Source organism: Bactrocera neohumeralis, chromosome 2 (genome assembly GCF_024586455.1).
Source record: "Bactrocera neohumeralis isolate Rockhampton chromosome 2, APGP_CSIRO_Bneo_wtdbg2-racon-allhic-juicebox.fasta_v2, whole genome shotgun sequence".
Taxonomy (NCBI): Eukaryota; Metazoa; Arthropoda; class Insecta; order Diptera; family Tephritidae; genus Bactrocera; species Bactrocera neohumeralis.
The window spans coordinates 28,374,107-28,400,208 of NC_065919.1; the positions used below are offsets into that span (position 1 = coordinate 28,374,107).

Consider the following 26,102-nt stretch of genomic DNA (forward strand, 5'->3'; position numbering starts at 1 on the left):
ACATGATGCTATGCGCGTTAAGCAGATTTGTGCATTTATTATGAGCGTGAGAAGAGATTCTTCACTCTTCTTTTCCCTTTCGCCATAAACCGTTAAGGACACGTCGTTCATTTTATGAATGACCGCGTGTGTGTCCAAACAAATACATACACACGTGAGAAAGTGCCCGGTGTTGGTGTTTGATTGATTCGGTGCTTTAATGAATTTTAAAGTTCTGCTAGAAAATCCCCTGTCAACCAGTTCGTTGTAACATTTACGTGACAGACGCGTAGGCAGTTGGTAATAGCTGCTCTCGTTTCGGGAATATTCCACACACAAAAAATAAATAAGAAGTGCCAGTGCTTAAAATAAAAATTATATGAAAACAGTTTGCTTTTTGCCGTTAGCTTTCAAATGATAAATAAAACACAAAATCTAAACAATAAAAACCACTCACTGCAGCTTTTTTAAATATATATGAAATCGAGTGGAAAATTTAAAGAAGTCAGAAGTAAGAAATAAAAATGTGTAATTTCACAAATAGAATTATTTACTAAATAAAGCTGCGAAAATGTGCTCAGCAAACATTTTATAAATCACACGACTCAATATTAAAACGAAAGGCGACCATTATAAGAAAATTTTTCAAACAGGTGATTTTTAGTGAATATTGTTCATATATTGTTGATATGAAAATGTTTGATAATTCCGAGAAAGGACTTGAAATATATTTATTAACCAAAAGAAAGCTGTTTTTTCTTAGTGATTTTTTTCTAAATTTATCAATATTTTTTATCTTAATTCAGAAAATTGAATTTATGGAATTTAAAATTTTTCTTTTATCTTAACATATTTTGTTTTATTTTCTCTTTCTTTTATTTAACTCAACTTTTTTAATTAAATTTTTTAATTTACTTTTTTTTTGATTTATTTAAGGAAAATCCTGTAAGTTGTTGAAATTTATTTTGCTTTCAATTTATTTTATTTTTATATTTATTTAAATGTCGCTTTATTTAATCTAATTGCATTGTTAATAAGCCAAAGCAAACCTGAACTGAGTATTATATAAAGGGTGTCACAAAATTAACGCAAGATTGCACTTAGATGGAAAACACATGTCTTTAGTATTTCGATTGTAAGGTTTTTTGAGTCATAAGATACTTAGGTTAGGCCTATTTATGAGTTAACACATCGGGCAAAGGCCCTCTACATTCTCGCTTGACGAAATGTTCCTTGAATATTCTGCAAAACTATGGCTGAATTTCATTGATCCAACGTTGAATCTCCTCCATTAAAGCACGCGTAGTTGTGGTCTTGTTGCAATAGACCTGTGATACTAATTAAATCCATAAAACAAAATCAATTGGTGCTAAATCACACGATCTAGAAGAGAGTACGAGAGAGTACACAACGTAAACAGGTCTCCTGCAGTAATTGAAGCGTTTCACGGGCCGTATTACACGCGGCATTTTGAAACCACGTATTGTCCACATCAATATTATCCAGATTCTGCAATGGGTTATCATTTTGCGATATCGAGAAACAGTAAGAGTCGCTGCTTGACCATTCCTATTTTTAAAAAAGTTCCAATTACACCTCCAGGCCAAAATCCACACCAAACAGTGAGATGTTGTGGATGCATTTGTTTTTGGACAACCATATGAGGGTTCTCAGAACCCCAAAAGCGGCAATTTTGGCAATGTTCAACCTGCGACCGCCAAGCTTTTATTATTTTAGAAATATTGTATCGTATCAAATTTTGAATATACTAAAGTCACTAAATGTTAATAGCTGGATGAAAAAAATAGCACACAGATTTTCTTGCGAGAGCAAAACATTTTTTTTCTTAAAAAATACTAACATCAGCTACATTAGGAGATATTGTTGTTTTATATAAGAAAATACTAATGATTATCGTAAATATGTTGTTCTGGAATGTTTTTTTTAAGCCAACAATAATATTTTAGCATTCCTGCGCTCCATTTTCCTTGAAAGTGCGTCTCCATAAAGGAAATGTCCTAGTGCTATCTCCCAACGCAATTTTGCCGCAAAAAAATTTAGATAAGATTCTGGCATATGGTTACCTAAAATCAAAATAACGTAACACCACTTTTCATAAAAGAAAAAAAATTATAACAGGAACCACTCCAATTGAAACAAAATATCATACATATCTATGTGCGACAGCGGAAGCTGAAATACTTAGGCTACATATACTATGTAATACTCAATTTCAATTTTTTTGATGATATGTTATTTTACATTTTAAGTGACAATATATATTTTTAAGAACAAATTACAACCCAAAACTTTTGGTGGTAAGTCTTTGTAATACTCCGGTTTATGGCTTCCTAGAAGAAATACTTCCAAGCGAACCTAAATCGACCAACACTCAAATGGGATTGTAAGAAACGAGCTTTCGGTTTGCGGCAAGTCTGCAAAGCGTCAGGGCTAAGCACATATTATTGAGCTGTGATAGAACGCAATATAGCTTTCTTTTTCTGAGATTTCTTATAAATCGGTAGAAGCAGCTACGCTAGGCTTTACAAAATTAATTTCCTTCTTAATTGAGTTGTTTTTGGAAAGGTTTTTATAATTCTAAAAATTCGAATTTGACTCTAAGTGAGTTTAAAGCATTGAAAAATCTAAACATGTTGTATATGATGTACGTAATCAATTAAAACATAAAATAGACTAGCATGACCTTCAATGTCTAGATTTAAGCCCCTGTATTTGGAATCGACTCAACAAAAGCGGGCGCGCTCGTATAACGACTCTTCTCTTGTAATCCACATGAAAAGCCTTATTTGGATCAGATTCGCCGGAAAAAGTACACTGTTTCGACCATTCCGTGGTCTCTGCGTAACGGTGGATCCTGTTCTGTTAACGGTCCCGAAACTACGAAAAAACTCCGTAGACACAAAGATTCCATATGCGATTTAAATAAAGCTGCGAGTTCGTTTCAGCCGAAATTTTAACAGTTTTTATATTCGAAATATTACAAGCATAATATGGCTCGACTGCATTTAGGAAACTCTATCAGCAATCATAGATTTTTGTTATTTTCTAATTTGGAATGTGTTGAGCTCTCCAGATTTCAATCCAAATCTCGCAATTACGAGTCCAAATACGAAATCCAATTGAGTTTCCCAACTTCTCTTTCACTTTCAGTAAACCAAAGCCCACCAACACAACATGCAGCCCAGCAAATATGTGGGCCTTGTGGCCGACTTGATGCCCAACATTCGTCTTATGAAATACTCGGGCTTATTTATGCACAATTTCACCGGCGGTTCAGGTCTCTTCAAGAAGATTTACTCGTCCATACACTTGGTGCTGGTTCTGGTGCAATTTCTGTTGATACTGGTGAATTTGGCGTTGAATGCGGAGGAGGTGAATGAGTTGTCCGGCAACACGATTACGGTGCTCTTCTTCACACATAGCATAACGAAATTCATCTACCTGGCTGTAAGTCAGAAGAACTTCTACAGGTGAGTGTCAAACAACAACTCTTAATACCAGCAGTTGTAACACTAAATGGATTAGCATAGCGCTGAGTTGTATAAATTTTTGTAATTGCGAAATAATGCGAGCTGGTGGCTTCAATTGACGGCACCATGGGGAGCTAATCGTAAGAAATAATCCGAGCATTTCAATGGCGAACTCGCTTAGTTGAAATGAAATGGCGCGTGACACAGCAGCAGCGGTGAGTGGCGCTTCCGGCGACGCGTGCACTCGTTTAATTAGCCGCACAATCAAGCGCTGCGCCTCCGCGCCGCTTCCAACCCAGTCGCCGCCAGCCGGTTATGGCTTATTGTGCGCGTGTGCGCCCACTTTAATAGCTTGCTATAAAATTCATTGCATTTTAATTGCAGAACATTGAATATCTGGAATCAGGTAAACTCGCATCCATTGTTCGCCGAGTCGGACGCACGCTACCATGCGATCGCCCTCGCCAAGATGCGTAAACTATTCACCTTGGTGATGCTGACGACCGTCGCCTCGGCTGTGGGTGAGTGTCGCATCGGCACAAAAGAATTTTTGATTAGTTTTCGCTAACTTGTGCTTGCTTATTTTCTATTCATTTCAGCTTGGACTACCATCACCTTCTTTGGCGAAAGTGTGAAGTTCGCCTTTGAGAAGGAGACGAATTCGACCATCACCGTAGAAATCCCGCGTTTGCCCATCAAGTCGTTCTATCCATGGAATGCCGGTGCGGGCATGTTTTATATTATAAGCTTCGCTTTTCAGTGCTACTATCTGCTTTTCTCCATGGTGCATGCGAACTTGTGTGATGTACTTTTTTGCTCATGGCTGATTTTCGCCTGCGAACAGCTGCAACATTTGAAAGGCATTATGAAGCCATTAATGGAGCTGTCAGCCTCACTGGACACCTATCGGCCAAATTCGGCGGCACTCTTTCGTTCATTGTCCGCCAACTCGAAGTCGGAATTAATCAACAATGAGGGTGAGTTAAACATCAAAATGGTTGAAACTAGACAAAGTTTTGGTTGTTTTAAAAAGAATTTGAGATTAAAGTGTGAGCTGAACTCTATTTCATAGTTTGAAATTGGTGGATTTTAAACAAATTGGAAGCGACTTAAAAAGAAATTCCGAGACTGCGGGTGGAATTTGTAGCATTTTTTCGCTGGTTCCTAGAAGGAAATTAAGCATGTCAGGTATTGAATGAAATGTCGGCCTCATACATTTTTGCAATACTCATTTCATTCGGATACTGAAAAAGTGAAATCCATTCATAGAGTGAATGTGCAATCAAGTTTAGCTCAGGACAATGAATAGAACATGGTGCTCCCTTTATAAAGTTGTACAGGTTTGTTAAGCGCTGAATTTATTTGCAAATGTAGATTATCGGGTTAGATATGGCTAACAGAGCTAGACCAACTGTGGCCCAAGTGTTATTTGCACTGTTTCCTGGATCGGTGATCTTATGCGGAAACCTCAAAAGTATAAATGGAACGTTTCTGTTACTTAGTAAGATAAATAGCAAAATTGCCAAATACTTCCTTAAAAAGCCAATGTTAAATATAGCGATAGACTGTCTCGAACGAGGTTATCGCACTAAATACCCTTCGTTCTTGTTTATCCGAGTAAGGTCCGTTCCTACCCCTGCACATTCATCCGTGTTCCATGCAGTGTATGTGCGGACTTTTTTAAAACCAATTGCTCTTCCCTCTAGAAAAAATGAGTTTGCATTGAACTGGTCCCTTCGAAGACAGTTATGAACTTGAGTTCCTTGTGCTTGTTTCTTCTATTAAATTATATTATATGCGCTTGCTTCAAAGTCTACCCACTACGATCGATAGTCTATTGTTGGTACTTAACACCAAAAGCCAAGAAAAGACAGTAATGGAGGTGACAAACTTTTTCGGATGTGGGGTTTTCCAGCAACACGTTCATTAAGTTTACCGACAATTTTCGTCGACAGTAAATCAATTTGGTGCATGTGTCCTTGTAAATTGTCTTAGATTGTCTTTAGAGAGGCTGATAACCTGTTCGCATCTTTTCAGGATGCATCCACTAGCATTAAGAGATTTTGTGTGGTAGCGGTGGGATCTAAACAAGCAATGAAAATTTACCGCGTTTTCCTCAGCAATGAAATTAAGTCTCCTAAAATTCATTCGTCGTTCGAAATCTACCTTTGATTTAGTTTTTTACTTGGAACAATTGTTTCATTACATGAGTTTCTTCATTTCAATTTCAGAGAAGGAACCCACTGATCTGGACATCAGCGGCGTCTATAGCTCGAAAGCCGATTGGGGTGCACAATTTCGTGCGCCATCGACTCTGCAAACCTTCAATGGCATGAACGGTACAAATCCGAATGGTTTGACCAGAAAGCAGGAAATGATGGTGCGCAGCGCCATAAAGTATTGGGTCGAGCGACATAAGCACGTGGTGCGGTAAGTCAAAGAAAGATATCATAACAATAAAGCACAAACCAAGTCGACCACACAAACCCTTTCAGTAGCAAGCCATACACAACCCACTATTTTTCCAGCTTGTTGCACCCGCCACTTTCTCACTCCGCTGTGGCCTATGGCTGGAACGGAAGCCGTTGATTGTAGAGGAAATTTAAATTTTCAATTTCAACTCATTGCCCCCATCGAAAACAGCGAGAAATTGTTGTTGTGTTCGCTGTTGTTGCTGCTGTTATTGCAGCAAGCAATGAACAGCTGTCGGGCGCAAACCTCACAGGTCTTTATCGGAAATTATGTGTCTACATAAATAATTTGTTGTTGCCGTTGCAATCACTGCAAACAGCAACAATCTGTGAGCATTCGCAAACAGTCGATATTTAAAAGATTTGCATTATACTGACTTGCGGCCGCACACACATACACAACCCTACATACTTGCACTATCAGGTCAAACCCGTTCAGTGCTCAGCGCTGATGGCTCAGCTGATGTCTGGCATGCCGCTCGCTGCAGAAGCTGCTCATGCAGCAGGCAAACAATGGCACAACAACAAAACCAAATTGTGTTGTTCATTCATTTCCGTTTGCTTGACTCTTCAATTGTGGCACTTCCGCTGCCCGAACTCCGAACCAATTCGATGGTGTGCTGCTAACTGCACTTGCTTGTGCGCGCTTCGTGCTGATGCTCGGCCATTTACTGCAATAATTCAATTTTAGTGCACTTTAAGTAGTGGCAACTATTTGTCTTAACGGTTTTGCTGCTTGGAATGCAATTTGATGTGAATAGTTTAGTCGGTTTTTGGTGGTATATATCGGGTGAATCCTTCTATCATTATAAGAAGTGCGAATCGAACAAGTAACTGGTATTATTATATAAGACTGCCATATTCAATAGAGGTAAGAGGAAAAGAGTAAATATCACTGTCGGGAGTTAGTCACTAATCCCTTGTATTGGAGTTAACAGAGTAGCATTAAAGCTTGGTTCTCTTTGTTTGTTGTAAAATTGGAAAGAGAGAGGTCCAAGCTCAAACATAGTTTGTACATTCGAATAAAGGTATTCAAAAATCTTCCGCTGAACTCTTTCCGCGGGTGCCGACTGATATCAGATACGCAGAAACGAGCTGATAACAGTGTGCCCACGTTGCAGTTAGAATGTAAAGACTAAATACTGGCTTTTTATCAGGGCGTTTGTTGCTCCTTCATAGCACAGCAATCGGATGGAAAGTCTTACTATGTTTGGGAGGTAGAAAAAAGAACTGAATCAAGGTGCAATGCAACCAAGGCAAATATCAACCAGGGAAAAGGTCCTTAAATTGCCCAGCCTCAAACGGAGCTTGCAAATAGCTAGAGCCCTCCGCAATAAGATAACATTACTTGTGAAGCGGGAGATATGCGAAAGCAAGCGGACCTTCATTCCGTAGGATACTAATTGTACCGAGAAAAGAGTAGCGCTTGGAACGAGTTCGAAAATAGCCAGCAAAAAGACAGGATCAAATCTAGGCCTGGGTATAAGGACTGGCACTAGTACTGGAAGCTGAAGCTGAAGCTGAGCCACCTCCGAGAGGACAACAACACTACGGTGTCCGGAATCAAACCCTGTAGCCAAAGTGTGTTACAAAACGGGGAGGGGAAGGAGATACCAAAAGTAATACTTCTAGTGGTGCGTCTGCCAAGTTATAGCTTTTTTTTCGAAAGCAAGGCATGCGAAAAAGCGTCGTGCTGTTCATCTTTTAAGATTGGTGCAGGTGCAACCGCCAACCAATGAAGAGCTCATAAAGCAGATCCAGGAGTTTATTGATTGCACGAAAGTGATTCGACGCAATTTTAAGCTTTAACCGCCAGCAGCGGCAGCCTAGAGATCAAGGTCAGTTAAAGAGGCCGCGCCGTCAAAGCAAAAGCCGAAGACAAAAGGTGTTTCGCCCGGTAAATCATTTGCCGATGTGGCTCGGAATCGCATTATCATTGGTGTGCTGAATAAAGAAGTTTCCAGAGCCCAAAGAAAATTTGGAATGTTCACCTTTTGAGAAGATCCAAATTTCTGTAGGATATTCGACAGGCCATTGCCATGCAACTCTGATCACAAACTGCAGTTTAAAGGATTCAACTCTAAACTTTACTACTCTCATGGCATGCTATTAATACATAAAGTAAGTTTCACATGCGATGCTAATAGCTGATATTATATTCGATCCAATAATCCAACAAGTTAATATTTGACCCTTGTTAAGACAACACCAAATCCGCTCCAACTACTTGTACCTAGATACGATTGTCAGACGTTAAAATGTATTCAAGAAAATGCTTACAGCCATCCTTCACCTTCCATTTTGAAACCAAATCTTATATGGCGTATATCATACTCGATTCTAAATTTGTGCCAATGAAGGTAATCGATTAATTAGGAAATAAGTAGTGATTTATTAGTTAGACCTACTTGTATCTTATTTGCCTTTTCAATTACAGCAGCGCCGTATCTGCAGTCATTAGTGCCAAGTCAGTTCAGTATCTGTACCCATCAATATCGATACAAAAAGTCCTTACATCTACATTAATTTTAATATCTTCTTCTTCTCAATTGGCGTAGACACCGCTTACGCGATTATAGCCGAGCTAACAACAGCGCGCCAGTCGTTTCTTCTTTTCGCTACGTGGCGCCAATTGGATATTCCAAGCGAAGCCAAGTCCTTCTCCACTTGGTCCTTCCAAAGGAGTGGAGGTCTTCCTCTTCCTCTGCTTACCCCGGCGGATATTGCGTCGAATACTTTCAGAGCTGGAGCGTTTTCATCCTTTGAGACGACATGACCTAGCCAGCGTAGCCGCTGTCTTTTAATTCGCTGAACTATGTCAATATCGTCGTATATCTCGTATAGCTCATCGTTCCATCGAATGCGATATTCGCCGTGGCCAATGCGCAAAGGACCATAAATCTTACGCAGAATTTTTCTCTCGAAAACTCGTAACGTCGACTCATCCGTTGCCGTCATCGCCCAAGCCTCTGCACCATACAGCAGGACGGGAAGTATGAGCGACTTATAGAGTTTAGCTTTTGTTCGTCGAGAGAGGACTTTACTTTTCAATTGCCTACTCAGTCCGAAGTAGCACCCGTTGGCAAGAGCCATCCTGCGTTGGATTTCCAGGCTGACATTGTTGGTGGTGTTTATACTGTTTCCAAGATAGACGAAATTATCTACGACTTCAAAGTTATGACTGTCAACAGTGACGTGAGAGCCTAGTCGCGAGTGCGACGACTGTTTGTTTGATGACAGGAGATATTTCGTTTTGCCCTCGTTTGCCAGACCCATTTTCTGTGCTTCCTTGTCTAGCCTGGAAAAAGCAGAACTAACGGCGCGGGTGTTGAGGCCGATGATATCAATAACATCGGCATACGCCAACAGCTGTACACTCTTATAGAAGATGGTACCTTCTCTATTTAGTTCTACAGTTCGAACTATTTTCTCCAGAAGCAGGTTGAAGAAGTCGCACGATAGGGAGTCGCTTTGTCTGAAACCTCGTTTGGTATCGAACGGCTCGGAGAGGTCCTTCCCGATCCTGACGGAGCTTTTGGTGTTACTCAACGTCAGTTTACACAGCCGTATTAGTTTTGCGGGGATACCAAATTTAGACATCGCGGTATAAAGGCAGCTCCTTTTCGCGCTGTCGAAAGCAGCTTTGAAATCGACGAAGAGGTGGTGTGTGTCGATTCTTTTTTCACGGGTCTTTTCCAAGATTTGGCGCATGGTGAATATCTGATTGGTTGTTGATTTTCCAGGTCTGAAGCCACACTGATAAGGTCCAATCAGTTTGTTGACGGTGGGCTTTAATCTTTCACACAATACGCTGGATAGAACCTTATATGCGATGTTGAGGAGGCTAATCCCACGGTAGTTGGCGCAGATTGTGAAGTCTCCTTTTTTATGGATTTTGCATAGCACACTTAAATTCCAATCGTTGGGCATGCTTTCGTCCGACCATATTTTACAAAGTAGCTGATGCATGCTCCTTATCAGTTCTTCGCCGCCGTGTTTGAATAGCTCGGCCGGCAAACCGTCGGCCCCTGCCGCTTTGTTGTTTTTCAGGCGGGCAATTGCTATTCGAACTTCTTCATGGTCGGGTAATGGAACGTCTGCTCCATCGTCATCGATTGGGGAATCGGGTTCTACTTCTCCTGGCGTTGTGCGTTCACTGCCATTCAGCAGGCTGGAGAAGTGTTCCCTCCATAATTTAAGTATGCTCTGGGCATCGGTCACTAGATCACCTTTGGGGGTTCTACAAGAGTATGCTCCGGTCTTGAAACCTTCTGTAAGCCGCCGCATTTTTTCGTAGAATTTTCGAGCATTACCCCTGTCGGCCAGCTCACCAAGCTCTTCGTACTCACGCATTTCAGCCTCTCTCTTTTTCTGTCTACAAACGCGTCTCGCTTCCCTTTTCAACTCTCGGTATCTATCCCATCCCGCACGTGTTGTGGTCGATCGTAACGTTGCGAGGTTGGCAGCCTGTTTTCTCTCCGCTGCGACACGGCACTCCTCGTCGTAGCAGCTGTTCTTTTGCACTTTCCGAAAACCAATGGCTTCGGTTGCAGCTGTACGTAAGGAATTTGAAATGCCGTCCCACATTTATGTATAATTTTAATAAACTGTTCTCAAATAGGCAACTATATAGAGAACAACATTGCATTTTTCACTGATAGTGATATCGAATCGATAAGGTGGTGGCGTGTAAAAGGAGACCTTTAATATGCGCTGTAATTACAGTCGGCGTTAAATTATTAACATTACTGCTGTATTGCTACTGTGTAAATATGCACTTAACCTTGAAATATTCAAATGGTTTTTCGACAAATAGCCAATGGGAGAGCTTGCACCTGTCTTTATGATTTCACATACTCAAGCGAGTTTGTCCACCCTCGTTTTTATTACATGTGGCAAGGCTCATTAAAAAGTTACATGTTATAATTAAAGGCGGTTCGCCAAATTGAAATTCTGTGAATTAAATATTTATTAAAATATTTCGACTGGAATATATATATGTATTGCATATAAATATATATTACTCATACGCAGCGGCAAACAAAGTCATAAGTATTGTAGAAGAATATGCATGTGGTATAACATTCGCGGTTTAGTGGAATCAAGCAGGCAATAAAAGGCAGGCCATATTAAAATAAGCGGATGCCAATATTTAAGAATATTCTGTCGTAATTGACTTTGATTGGTAATGAGTACGAATAAAACGGACTTGCTGAGAGACCGAACTTTAAAAAATCGATATAGGCATTCTCGAGCTGTAAACTCCAATGCAGGGTTGCCAAATTTTTAATTCATAAACTTTAGATCCATATTACATTTTCACTTTTTTATTACGGTTAATTATTTGAATTAAAAAAAATAATTTTCTATTCCGATTTAGGGAAATTTAAAAATTCCTAAGAAATTTTACTTTTAATTTTCAGTTATAAGCGTGGTATTTGGGATTAAATACTTGAACATTTTTATTGATTAATTTCCTTAACACATTATTTGCAACGCTGCTTATTGTTTAATGGATTTCCCCTTTTTACATTATATGCTTTTTAGTATTCTAGTTTGATAGAGACAATTTAAAAAATTAAAAAATCACAACGTTTCATCTGTAAACTGAGAAACCACGCCAATTTTTCAAACAAAAAATATAATTCAATTCTATATGAATCGAATTGGAGTGACTTCCTCAAAGTTTTATCATCTCAAATTTTATTCTATAAATTCTCTTTTATTTGACGGTCATATTGCCCTTATTGAGCTTTGATTTCAAACAGATGGCAAGTATTCACATAAGATAGAAAGATTGCCTTCATAAAATCAAGTTTTAAGAGAAATATACAACTCTCAAGCATAACTCATATAATAAGTTTCTTTGTGTTACATTTGCAAATAGGTGGCAACCTCCACCACCACCATGGGCACACGTTTTTCTATTTTTTTGAACTATAAGCCTTCCTAAACCATATAACTTGATACTGATATTGTATTATTTGTCTTAAAGTTCATTTTACTAAAAATTTTACATAGTCAGGCAACCCTTCGCAACAAAATGTTCAACCGTTAGTCTTCTTAAAATGTCTCAGCTTAATGCGCAAACTCTAATTCGTTTATCTCATTAATTATATTCAATATTTTTTTAAATAGGTGGCATCCGTCTTCGCAAAATAGTTTTTAGTAGAAAAGCTTTTAATCTCTTGAATTCAATGATCACATTGTAATTTACTCATTAATTTGAATTCAATTATTTATTGTAAATATGTAGCAACTCATTTTAAAAAATATGGTCATTACGTAAGCACTTTTAAACCATTGTTAATCCGTTTAATTTCGCCAATGCAGCACTCATCTTATATATTTTATGGAAATACATTTTTTAAATGGATGGCAACCCATCTCAAATAATATTTGCAATAGTACACTATTCAAATTACGGCTCTTCCATCTAATGCCCGTGTTGTAATTTTTTATTTATCCCATTAATTTTATTCATTAAATCTTTAAAAATGAGGCAACTCTTTTTTAATAGTATTTTATACTGCATAAACTCTTTTAACCTTTTGCTATAAATTTACAATTTCGTTTATCAAACTAATTATATAACAATATTTATAAAGATTAACTAGGTGGCAACCTCTTTTAAAATAGATTTTCAGTATTTATTTCATTTAAAATTCTGCAACTTGTAGTTTTAAGTTGTTTTTGAAATATTTTCGTCAGAATTTTTCGGAACAGGTGGCAACATTCTGTTTTTTTATATTTTTTTATATAAGAATTACAAAAAAACAAAGCAAGAATGTATTAAAATAGTTTAAATTTCTGATGACACTCAACATTTCTGTAGTCTGTACATGCCCTGGCAACTCTTTTCAAAAATTTCAATTTGTTTATTATTTTCGTATTTGCAATTGAATATGCCTGTGCTCAATGAACTTCACCGATTTTACAGAAATATCACTTAAACAATAATAAGTTGTTTATGTGAACACGTAAGCATGCGTAAAGCACTTAGTCTTTTGCAGGAACTTAATTGATTGCAAACTGACACGCGCTACTTAACCGATTAAGGCCCATAACTTTGTACCTTTAACACACATGCAGGCCTGTGCACACACATGCAAACAGCTATCGCCGTAAATAATATATAATGTCATTAATTAAGCTCATATGCATTTAAGTATTTACTTAACGACATAACGGTAGCATATGCTATTTGTATTTCAATTATAATGCATGATTTATTTATGCACACACTCGCACACAACGGCAACTATTATCGGCGACATTATTCATATAATGCATATATGCAGAAGTGTGTGTGTGTGAGTGTTTATAAGCGCTAACAATTCCACCCACTTATTGGCAATCCTCAAGGCTCAGGCACAGTTATTTGACCACTATTTGAATACATGTAGTTAATATTAGGGTGACCACGCTTTACCAAGTTATTGGTCCGATAGTGGCAGTTCCGACAAATGAGCAGCTTCTTACGTAAAAAATTACCTATTCGAAATTTTTAATCGATATCTCAAAAATTGTAGGACGGTTTGAAAAAATAGACGGACAAACGGGCCGACGGAAGAGCGGACATGGCTAAATCAATTCAATTACATATAAGTTTTATAGTGTTTAAGGCCCTTAATTCTGCGTGTGACAAACTTTGTAGCAGCTCTAATATACCCTGTTCTAGGTATATGTAAAACTAAGAACACCCTAATGTACTCACGTATATATGAACTTATATTTCCGTATATACTTAAGTATGTGCCTATGTGTTCGCTGGCTCCAGCAAGTCGCTAATCTTGGCAATTTGTTTTCAATCGCACTTTTCCAAAATATTTTCCTTTGATTCTCACGTTTTGCTTTCTCCTTTTGTCGCTCTCTTGTACCCTCTTTCGTAACAATATGAATTGCACAAATTTCCAATTCCATTTCACAGATTAGTTGCAGCAATTGGTGACACTTATGGCGGCGCTTTGTTGTTGCACATGTTGACATCCACCATTATGCTGACGTTGTTGGCATATCAGGCCACCAAAATCACCGGCGTGAATGTGTACGCTTTCACAACCATCGGCTACTTGGGCTATGCCTTGGCGCAGGTATTTCACTTCTGCATATTTGGCAACCGGCTCATTGAGGAGGTGAGTATGGGGGAGGGCAAAATTATAAGGGATTACAAATGAAAAATATATCACTAGAAGTTCTAATAAATCATAGGCATTAAGCAAATATACAGTTATGTTCCACAAATTATGTGCAGTTAAACTTATGCGTTTGTTGTGCTGCCTGTAATTTAGCCAGTACCGTTATAAGAGAGGCTATCGATAAGTTTATATTTCTAACCGATTATGAAGTATTGAATTTTAAAGTCTTCATCAAGTTTCGTTGAAGTATATCCAATAGTTTATAAGATCCACACATCACACACATAAAAATACTCGCCTACCTTTCAGGAATTCGAAAACGGACTTATGCTTTTAACCTCAGCAACCCACGATGTGAATTATTTTTTACCTAAGTAATCATATTCAGTATTCCAGTATACTTTTGTCTATTTTCCAAGCAAAATTTTAAGGCACTTTTTGGGCAAGGGTTTCTTCGTAACAGAAAACTGATGAGATTGAAAATTTTATCATAAAATGAAAAACAGGCTTAATTTAGTCCGCCCACTAATTGGATATATCTGTATGTTTACAGTTATAATACTGGACATACATATTACATATTAGCACAGTATGCTTCATGTGCTCATGTTGAGTTCCTCGGTCAATAGTTTTACCCGCTCAACACATGCCAATAGATATCACGGAACCATGTGCTTTCAGGTTGGGGTTAAATCTATAGATAGCGAAGTAGTGCCTAAATGGATCTCAAATTTAAAGAAGAAACCCGACCTCTTAGTACACGAACAGATTGATGTTTGAATACCGATCCCATTATGAAATTATACTTTAAGTTAATGTATGGGTTCAGCAGCTGAGCCCATATTTGTATTTCTACCCCACTTTCGTTTTTGATGAATTCTTTAATGTTAGTCCATGTTAGGTCCACGTTCGTACAAATATTGTTCTGATAATTTAAGTTAAATAAATTACTCTTCTCTATGCAATTTTAATATCGAACTCTCCGATGAAAGATAAGATCGGCTTCAGGCCAGATAACTGTATCGCCTTGTCGAGAATGTGAGTAGATCACACACAAATTACACCGTTAGACACATAATTCGAAACATGAAAATTCTTAGGTGCTTCTAATGCTGTTTGAAACCCTGAAGTCAAATCTGAAAGCACAATTTTTCTATCACCCACAGATATTCTGCAACCTGCGGCTTTAGATTTTACAACACATAAAATTTCATTATATTGCATCATCTCACATTTTCATGCCATCTGTGTTTTATCCGGTTTGGACCGGTTCTGCCTGCTTGTTCGAAGTAAACAGCGTATTTTACGATCATTTGTTTTACAAAATTTATCAGTAGACTAGCGGTGTCCGAATCGGTTACGTGCTCTATGTTTAGATAGCAAAACGTAAAACGGTTAAGTACTGTAATTTATCATCAGCTTTAAGACCTGTCAAACACAGTGAACAACTTCCTATTCCAAAAGCACTAGAATCTTGGAGTCTCAATGATGAACTAGAATCGACTAGTTCTTCAAGTGATCTTACAGAAACCTCAAAGTAAATGTTAACCGATCATTTATTTGATTTACCAGGATGTTCAACAGTGCCGCATCAATTCCACAGGGTGAACTTAATGACTTAGTTCAAGATCTAAGCTTTTCAAAATCGCAGTCCGAACTTTTAGCATCCAGACTAAAAGGTTGAAACCTTCACCAAAGTGAGGTAAATATCACTTTTTACAGAAAGAAGCAGAAAAACCTCACAAATTGCTTTCTTCAAGAAGGGGATCTAGTTCATAAGTTAACCTTTTGTTTAACGCACTAGGACAGAAAAATTATCCACGTCATTGGCGCCTATTCATTGTTTCCTCTAAACTTAGTTTAAAGGATCTATTGGTTCATAACGGTATCAAATATGCATCTGCGGCATTAGCTCATGCGGTTCATATGAAGAAATCATATGAGAATACGAGAGTTCTTTTAGAGCACATCCGTTATCATGAGTATGGTTGAGCAATATGTGGAGACCTAAAAGTAATAGCTCTTCTTCCTGGAATGCAACTGGGATACACGAAATATTGTTGCTTCCTTTGCGAATGGGACAGCCGTGCGAGAGACTGTCATTATGTACAGAAGCAGTGGCCAGCACATCAGGCACGCACTCCGGGACAAAAAAAAAGTTACTAGTGAACCTCTAGTTGATCTCAAAAAGGTATGACTACACCCTTTGCATATTATGGGTTTAGTGAAGAAAACATTTGAGGAAATGCTCAATGAAAGTGCCTGGAGTGCCTTTAAAAGCGTTGTAAAAAATTTTCTTGGAAATGTGAAAACTGACAATTAAAAAGATCTTGTGAGTGAACTACTTACTGCCTATCAAAAAATGAGTTGCAACATGTCCCTTAATATTTACTTTCTGGACTCCCATCTGGATTTTTTCACCGAAAAATTAGGGGCCGTATGTGACGAACATGGGGAACGGTTCCACCAAAACATTTCTGCTATCGAGAAACGGTACCAAGGCAGAGGAGTGCCAGTTTGCTTGCCGATTATTGCTAGACATTGTTAAGGGATACTCCAAAACAAAATATCCCCGAAAAACATCGACAGTAAGATTTTAAGGTACTCTTTGGTAATAAAGTAATATAACACTAATATATCTAACGCTGTTTTTTTTTAACAAAAATCCTCAATCTGTAGCTATCTTCTGCATTTGTGGCAACTTTTACATAATAAACACTTTGTTCTGTTCATGTCACAAAAAACAAGTCGATTTTCGTTTGCCAGTGTCATCATCGAAATGCATTCAACAAATAATTTACAGCCTACATACCTTATCAACTTCTTCTCGCCATATATATTTCAACAGCTTAGTGGGCAGTCTAAAGCCCTACTGGCAATGGAATTCTCTTTTTTTATCTAAAAAAATATAGAAACACTAAGTAAATTAACTGGGAAAAGTACACATTCTGACACGAATATGGCACTATTAGAATTAAATCAATTCAACTTTTAGTTAGCTCGAAACTTCAAAAGGCATATACAGTGAAACTTCGATAACTCGTATTTGCAAGGGACCACAATTTAAATACGAGTTATGGAGTTTTTCAAGTTATCAAGTTATACAACTTATAGTTTTTGGTCCAACATACAGAATATACGACTTCTTCCGTTAATTATTGTTTTTTTTTATTTATTTTTTCAATTTTACATAAAAAACAAGAAATTATTGTACATATTTAAATTTTAAAATATAAGTACATATGTTATTCAATCAATATATGTATGTATGTATTTTGAAAAATTGTACAAAAAAATTAAGAAAAGTGTTCATTTTAAAAGAAATCCGTAATATGTTTTTGACGGACATTATTTTGGCGTATTTTATCTATGGCATTATCAATGTTTACAATGTCATTAAAAATACGTGTCTTCAACATTTGATGCCATGAAAAAAAGACGCAAATTTTCAATTGACAGCTTTCGCAACCTTTGATGTTTTCGTCACGTACGGTTTTTTGTGAAAGAAAATATACGAGTTGTAGAGACTTTTGAGGAAAAAATACGAGTTGTAGAGGCTTTTGATCGACATTTTTAAATTTTTGTCTCAAGAAAAATACGAGTTATCAAAGGGACCGAAATACATGCATTTTTCGCAAATTTTTCTAGGGACCAAAGAAATACTATGAAATATCAAGGTTTTTCGCTTATCGAGGTTACGACTTATCGAAGTTTCACTGTATAGTACTTCTAGTTTCTAAATTATATCATTTTGAGTGAAGCAACTTTGGTTATTGTGGAGAAATTGAATAAAAAAATTTGCGTCTTGTATGAAAAAAAAAACAATTGAAGCGAAAACTTGGTTAGATCCGGAGTTTCCGGGCTCCGAGCTCAGTTTTGATCAAAAGCAACGACGAGTTGATGCTTGGAGATGTTCACGCGTAAGAAACCCGAGTTTTTGTGTCGATATGTGGCAATGGCTGATGCATGGCGCCATTATTTCACTCCGAAGTCCAATCGACAGTCATACTAGTGAACCACACACGATGAACCCACTTCAAAGCGTGAAAATACAAAAGAGTTGCTTGTCAAGATTATGGAGTATGTATTAGGGGATGCTCTTGGAATAATTTTAATTGACTAGCTTGAAAAGGAAGGACTAACAACAACCACTATTACATCGCGTTTGAAGGATAAAATCGCCGAAAGCAGCTGCATTTGAAGAAAAAAAAGTTATGTTTCACCAAGGCAATGCACCGTAAGTCACAAGTCATCGAAAACGATGTCAAAAATTTATGAACCGAGCTTCAAATTGCTCCACATCCACCATATTCTCCTGATCAGCCCAGCGACTATTTCCTGATCTAAGATCCCAAAGGAATGCTCGTTAGGAAGAAATTTTCGTCACATGAAGATATGATCGCCGAAACTGCGGTTTATTTTGAAACCAAGGACAAATCTTTCTACAAAAATTGGATCGAAAAGTTAGAGGGCATTGTATTCAAAGTATCACCTTTGAAAAGAACTTTAATGTGTTTTACTTTTGTAGGCCAAGGATTTTTCAATTGATCTGTTACTCTGACAATCCCACTGTAATCACTAACGCTTGTGATTTATTTTGAGCATAGAATGTGGAGAAAGATGAAACTATAAATTAAATCAGTGGAAATTTCAAAGACTAAATGCCAACACCCATAAGATATTTCCTTAAAACTTAAAATGTATAAAGTAAATTCTTCTCCATATATGTATATAACTATGAGTACATATGTTGACGCATAATTCCTTTATAAATAAAAGCAAATATGTGCCTAGGTCCGTGGTCAGATAATTGGTAAGAGAGAAGAAGGCTGTCAAAGATGAAATCACTGCTTCTGATTTCGAAATTAATAACTGACTTAATTGCGGCTTCCATATTTTATGAGATGAAATCTCAAGGCTTATTCACAACTTCACAACATTCGCAGGTTTCACAGTTCTGGTAATTGTCAGCTTAAGCTTTAAAACAAACAAGCATACGTATATACCCAAGAATCGGAGCATGATGTGATGTGAAATTTCAGCTATGCTGGTTGTCATACCCATTCACTTACTGAATCCAGGTTAAGATATCCAAAGGAACCATTTCAGCTACCAACAAGTTTATGTCATGTGATCCTGTCTCGAAATCAAACTACTCAGTGTCAAAATGGAGCTAGATCCGTGCAGCTAAGACACATCTGCTTGAATTGCTGGCGATCAGTGAGCTCCATAACATGGTACCTGCAACTAAGAAATCATTTCGGGGCCTCCAATATCAATGCCACAACAGTTTTGTCGATGGGCCCGCTACAAGGCATGCTTTCATCCTAGAAAACTAGCGAAGTCGGCCGAAGGTTACAGTTATGATTTTATGTTAGTTAGGATTTTACACCCTTTTGACATAATTGCATGAAGGACTTAAGTCGATCGTAAATAAATTGATTGCACTTTATCAGTATTCAGATCAGATTGTCACAATACAATACAAATTCTGGAGAAGACCCTTAACCAGATCGATACCCATCACCGTTTTGTTGATTTCAAAGCCGCTTTCGACAGCACTGACAGGAACTGCCTATTCGACGAATGTCTAAATTTATTATTCCTGCCAAACTTATACGGTTATGCAGAATGAGGTTGAACTGATAGTTGCAGTCCAGTCTAGAAAAAGAAGCGAAAGAGCGTGCTCTTGTGGGACAAGAGAAAATACCTGGAGGCCATACACAAAGTTCCCTCACATCAGAGGAACTATCTCACTGCAGGCAGCTATAAATTTTAAAAATTTAAACACTTTGTACATATTTCTCTCAACCAGCATAAATTTCACCAAAAATCTGAGCCTGACAATCAAGCGCGGAATAATTCTTGCCATTGGAGTTACTTTGGAATGGTTAGGTAATTGTGAAGCAAATCCCTTTTGCGTCAAACAAAAATTACTCCGTATAAATCTTTCATTATTCACGTCCTATTAAATGGCACAAAAACATGGACGATGACAAGAGAGAACTGTCACCCGCGAGATGTTTGGAGCCGTCCGCGTGAGCAATGGGTATCGAAGAAAATGGAACTATGATCTGTAAGAGCACTACGGTGACATGGATACGTTGTATGTAGTTAAGCGCATAGAACTCCAACGAATAGGCTGGACGGCGCAATGGAACCAAGGACGCTCACGCATCTAATGTAAGGACCAGGTTAATGGGGTCTTGACTACACTTGGGATACACAACCCAGACTGACTCACGGTAGTGTCCAAGAAGAAGATTGCAATAATATACCAATCCACTCCTAATCTAACGTTTGGGGACGAGAACTAGAGTTTCGTAGAGCTGTAAAAAACGTATGCCGGAACGACCAAGGCGCAACTGTAAGATTACAAATTCGAGATGTGTTGGCTCAAATGACTAAGATACGAGAGAGAAGTAGCGATAAGATGGCTCGAGTGGCCAGCACTGTATGAGTTTTCAATAGTAAATATGTAACTTTTAAGTAATAACCAATCATATTTAGCAACCAGGAAAATTTCTTAGAGAAAATATAAATTTCTAAAATAAATGTATTAGAAATACTTGAAAGCTTTAAGCGCAATCGTCTGCTAAATAGGAATGCAACCTAAGTAAGTGATTTTTCAACGCCACTAAAGAGTTGAACGCATTGGAATTCCCCATGTGGCAAGGAAAATGGAAATCACAGCCGCGCGAAAAGTTTGATAAACTAATGAAATTACGAAAACAAAAATAAGCAAAATTTTGCTAAAGTGCAACTTGCGGAAGTGATGCGGATACGTGGGCGAACAGCACTCCACAAGCAAGCAACTACGCGCGGATATGCACTCGACACACTTCCGTCGGCGTTGTTGTTTGCCTCACAGTGAGTGTTCTAACTTTTTTCCAGACACTTACAGGATTTTCACTTTTCTGCTGTTTGTTGGTGAAAAAAAATACAATGAACAAAAAAATATATGTGTATTTTAGGGAGGTACTTGGGAAATTAAATAAATTTTTATACTCTAAACAGGATATATTAAGTTTGGCATAAAGTTTGTAACACCTTAGGGTAAATATAAACATAAATGATCAGTAAAACGAGCTGAGTCAATTTAGTCATTTCCATCTGTCTATCTGTCCGTCCGTCTCCCAATATTTACGCGAACTAGTCTCTCAGCTTTTAAGATATCGATCTGAAATACTGTCGTTTTCTTCCCAAGAAGCTGTTTATTTATCGGACCAATATAGCATATATTATATGTAGCTGCCATACAAACTGAACGATCGGAATCAAGAACTTCTATGGAAAACTTTTTCATTTGACGAGATATCTTCAAGGAATTTGGCATAGATTTCTGCCTAAGCTCGCAGTGAAATCTCTGAAGAATCTCTTCTGATCGGATCCCTATACATGCCAAATATTACAGTATTTGTAAAGCTTTGCTGCAAACGAAGCTAACGTTTTTTCTTGTTTTTTTTTTTAGATTTTTCTAACCTCTTCTAGACTCTGAAATATCACATACACAATTTTGTTGCGGTTGTGGCAAATTAAGACTCTTAGAATTAAGTTCAAAGAACTCTTATTCAATGAAAATTGACACAATTTATAACTATGCCCCCAAGCTAAGAGTTCGTGGACAATAAGCGTGGCAGCTACCATTTTTAGGATAAATTTTCCTTAAAATTCGAGACCTTCGAGGCCGGCTTCAACTTTCTAGGAGCTTATAAAGAAAATATGGCTAAATGTTTAAGCTATTCTAGTAGATAATAGAAATTAGCGGACTTCTTTTCCAAAAATGATTCCATTACAAAAATCAGTTCGGTACTTCCCCCCACATACCCAAAATACTAATTTCTAACTGCTGGTTGAATTTATAGCGTATGTGAGCAATATTAATAAAATTAATTGGAAATGTTCTCTTCTAGGGGTTTGATAATAAAAGTAAACGTTATCGGAACAGATCTTATACCAGGTTCAAAAACTCTTACAAAAAATTATATTCGCCGGTTTACGGACCACACTCATGAATTTGTTTATGTGCTTATATCGGTTCAGCAAATTCTCTTGGCTACATTGCAACTCCCACGCCTTTCGTACGACCAAACGCGAGTCTGTCTTCGCGCTTACTTGCGTTTTCAACGTCCAGAACAAACTTTATTTCACTTTCAGCGGCAACTTTTTATTTTGCAATTTTTCATTTACCATTTTTCGCATTTAATTTGTGTTTTTTTCTACTCTTTCTCGACACGATTACCCGCAGAGCTCATCCGTCATGGAGGCAGCCTATTCGTGCCACTGGTATGATGGCTCCGAGGAGGCCAAGACTTTTGTTCAGATCGTTTGCCAGCAGTGCCAAAAGGCGATGTCCATATCGGGAGCGAAGTTCTTCACTGTCTCGCTGGACTTGTTTGCATCGGTATGACATATTTTTATCTTTTCTTTTCTGTGTGTGTGCCATGTTTGTACTCGTAGTTGTCCCTTTGTCGCAAAGTGCTGTCGTATGTATTACAAGTGCTGTTTATGTGGTTGTTGTTTGTTGCATTGAATTTGCGGCTTCGCGGTTGCTTGTGGCAACTCGACTCCGTGCAGGCTGCCCTGTCTGCCTTTGGCGTGTTGTCGCCCTGCAAAGTGGCCAGTTGCCACTTCCGCAAGAAATTTATCTCACTTTTGTTTTGATTTCTATTCTCTTAAGTCTACTATATTTCAAATATATTCACACGCTAAATGTCATAACATCTCTCGTTTTTTTCTCTCTCTCAATCTCTCTTCAAACAAAAAGGTTCTTGGCGCTGTTGTCACCTACTTCATGGTGCTGGTGCAATTGAAGTAGAAAAAACTTACAACAATAACAAAAACAAAAACAACTCTCTGCACCCATATAATAAGATTATAAATTTTTATTATGACAACAACAACAATAAACAGCGCAAAAAATACATCAAACCCACCCAGTCGCAGCGCGTCAGAGGCAACATTCGCTGGAATTATCAGCAAATTGGGCGCACCCATCGGGCGTGTAATATTTACAATAACAACTATAAAACTATGTTTATGAAGCAGTAAAAATAACGGAGAAATTTGGCAACGTTAACTTTTGTCTGGCGGAGAATTTGCTTTTAAAGGAATTAACGGCAGTTCCTGTGTCAGAGTACAGATTACAAATACATTACATATACTGATGAGCAAAATTTTAGCATAAGGAACGGCTTTTTTTTTGATCGAGCTCCAATTTCGCCATGTTTATTTTATTTATTTATTTTTATATATTTTCTTGTGGAATTTTAATAATAACTTCAAAAAACTACAAATATTTATAAATGCACATTAGGGTGTCCCTTATTATACAAGTTGATTTTTTTAGCTAACGAAACTGAAGTGTCAATTTTTGCCCTAAAAATACGCTCAAAAGTAAAAAAAGTACTTTATTTTTAATTTAAACCGTGCCTAAATCCTTTTACTTTTCCCATTTATATAACGCAGGATTTTTTGTTCTCTCACTTTCTCTCTAATTGCTAAATTTGCTAAATAGTGCAGGTATTTGGAAACAGCGGAGAGCAAATCATTTGTACTTAGAAGCATATATTGAAATAGTTAAGACCTCCACTTTATCAACCTTTTCACTCAGAAAAAGGCTTTGAAGATAGCTGACCGAATAAATGAGTGCCTTATCTAAAATGTTTGTCTTCTTAAAGGCTGTAAGTAGTTGGAAAGGCCTTAAGTTTTAAGAACTTCTTCATTTTGCAACAAAATCATTTTGGAACATCGCTTGTTTCAGCTGTAATTTCAAAAAAATTTATTTATTTTAATATCTATAAGCTTCCACTTATATTCAAAACTTTAAAGGTTGTTGAAGTAGTAGCCTACCCATTTTTGTGACGGACATATCTGCCTTTTAACTAAGTTAATACAAACATTTTCTTAAAACTTTATATTTTGTGCTTTCGATAAAGATAACAGTAAGTTCAAAAGCTCGTTTAAGCTATTCTCAATCTTTATAGAATTTATTGAGACATAAAAAAAATTATTAAAAATTGAGTTACAGCAAAATATCAAAGTAAGAAAACTTACGTTCGGCCCTACGCTTCAAAGATAGTTAAAGGAAATACTAAATATGTATTTATATAAGAAACCTTATCCGCATTCCAATTACACATTCTATTCCACCTGCTACAATTTCGCTCGTCAGTGTACGGCAAATTATATAAAGTGACCAAGTCCTTGGAAAGCTTTTTATAAAATGTCAGCAAAATAACTTTGCAAAATAGTTTGTACAAACAATTTTAATGATTTTGTGCAGATTTTCCAGTGAATACCGTTAATTTTAGAATTTTATGTGAGTCGCATATTTACATACATACATATGTATATGTACCTTAATATTTAACTTATAGTTTTATATATTTTTAGAAAATCGTTTTGATGTTATGCAGTTTTATGAAACAAGCACATTTTATTTGTTAAATATAAATTATGTAACTATGCCATAAGTCACCGCAAAACACGCATAGAACAAATTTTCTTTAGTGAAGAGTACAATAAAGGAAGTAGTGCATCACTTGACTACAAAAATATTGTGTTTTGGTATAAGACAATAATAAAAGTAATAATTATTATAAAAATGGTAATGGTAAAAGTGACGGTAATGGTGATGGTATGGTGATAGTAATGGCAATGGTGATGATAATGGTAATGGTAATGGTCTTGGTAATGATAATGGCGTTAGTAGTGGTAATGGTAATGGTGATAATAATGGTAATGGTAATGGTAATGGTAATGGTAATGGTGATGATGATGGTGATAGTATTGGTAATGATAATGGTGATAGTAATGGTAATGGTGATGATAATGGTAATGGTCTTGGTAATGATAATGGCGTTAGTAGTGGTAATGGTAATGGTGATAATAATGGTAAAGGTTATGGTAATGGTAATGGTGATAGTAATGGTAATGGTGATGGTGATAGTATTGGTAATGATAATGGTGATAGTAATGGTAATGGTATCTAATAATAATACCATTGTTGATTAATTTTAAGTTATTGGCGGTCGAAATAATGAGCCGTAGCTCCAAAGGTTAAAAAGGAGCTATAACTTAGAAGGCCTTACATACATACATAAGTTAAATAAAATTAAAAATCAAAGACACCCATTCCATGAGCCTTATGCAAAGGACCCGATTGTTAGCAAAAGACTGGAGCAGTGCAAAAGAAATTGAATTAAGTCTTTATTTGTGGGATATGGGAGTTGTACAACTTTTGTTCTAAATAATTTGAAGACATGGTAATCGTATAACTAGAAATCATCTTTAACGAATGGAAAACTCTTTTAACTGAAAAGATATTTTTACAAAATTTGGCGTTTGGTATGGCCTAAGTCAACGATATAATCTTTGACTAAATTGTACAAATCGGACCCATATAACGATACAAACTGAACGATCAAAATTAAGTTCTTGTGTGACTTGTGTGACTTTTGTACTTTTTTTATTTGGGAAGGGTGTTATGCTATATGGTACGAATCATATGATCTGAACAATGATCTGACTACCATATAAGGTGTTGGAGAGAATAATTCTGACAGAACTTGTATGATTGAGTAGTGGTGCATAGCTTTAAGCGGCACTATATAATAATGACAATACAGCACAGCGTTTGAAAATGTAGAGGATACCATGACAAGTTTAAGTCCTGAACCGAAAACGACTTACCTGCTTTTGAAGGAATAAGATATGAGTATGGTGAATGTAGATCTCTCTCCACAGCGGACTCTTGTGCTCACATGTACCATATGTATACTAGAACTAAGAACTTTCGTCTTCCAAACCAGATTGGATGTTTGAGTGTGGAATTTCAAATAACTACTATTTCAAGCATCACGGCAATGAGATAATTCTATTTCACAATTCCATAATTAAAATTCGATTAAAACTAATTGATAGGTGTACTTGAATGATTTAAATCGTGAATTTTATGTTGAAGTTTCTAATTTCGAACATTTTTACGATAAAAGTTTAATCATCAAATTTTTTTCCGATCT

At 37.0% G+C, this 26,102-nt stretch overlaps 1 protein-coding gene across 3 annotated transcripts; it reads left to right on the forward strand.

The window, feature by feature from the left end:
* Positions 1 to 234: 234 nt before the first annotated feature.
* Positions 235 to 24,636, forward strand: LOC126767950 (odorant receptor coreceptor). Of its 3 annotated transcripts, XR_007669183.1 has the most exons (9): positions 235 to 632; positions 3,151 to 3,470; positions 3,855 to 3,991; positions 4,070 to 4,447; positions 5,702 to 5,900; positions 13,872 to 14,076; positions 22,328 to 22,483; positions 22,847 to 24,400; positions 24,475 to 24,636. XR_007669183.1 is itself a non-coding variant. In XM_050485780.1 (8 exons), exons 2-8 carry the CDS (start codon positions 3,175 to 3,177, stop codon positions 22,895 to 22,897), a joined length of 1,422 nt encoding a protein of 473 aa, XP_050341737.1. In that variant the 5' UTR covers positions 235 to 632; positions 3,151 to 3,174; the 3' UTR covers positions 22,898 to 24,636. The 3 variants fall into 3 exon arrangements, 2 of the variants coding, with proteins under 2 accessions (XP_050341737.1, XP_050341738.1); XM_050485780.1 differs by having other exon boundaries at positions 22,847 to 24,636; XM_050485781.1 differs by having other exon boundaries at positions 235 to 490; positions 22,847 to 24,636.
* The last annotated feature ends 1,466 nt before the right edge of the window (positions 24,637 to 26,102 follow it).

Excerpts from the sequence above, each read along its gene's own strand:
- LOC126767950 (XM_050485780.1), top strand. The coding sequence starts at position 3,175 with ATGCAGCCCAGCAAATATGTGGGCCTTGTGGCCGACTTGATGCCCAAC. Across the intron at positions 3,471-3,854 it reads AGTCAGAAGAACTTCTACAG|AACATTGAATATCTGGAATC; the intron begins GTGAGTGTCAAA and ends TTTTAATTGCAG. Across the intron at positions 22,484-22,846 it reads CGCTGGACTTGTTTGCATCG|GTTCTTGGCGCTGTTGTCAC; the intron begins GTATGACATATT and ends TCAAACAAAAAG.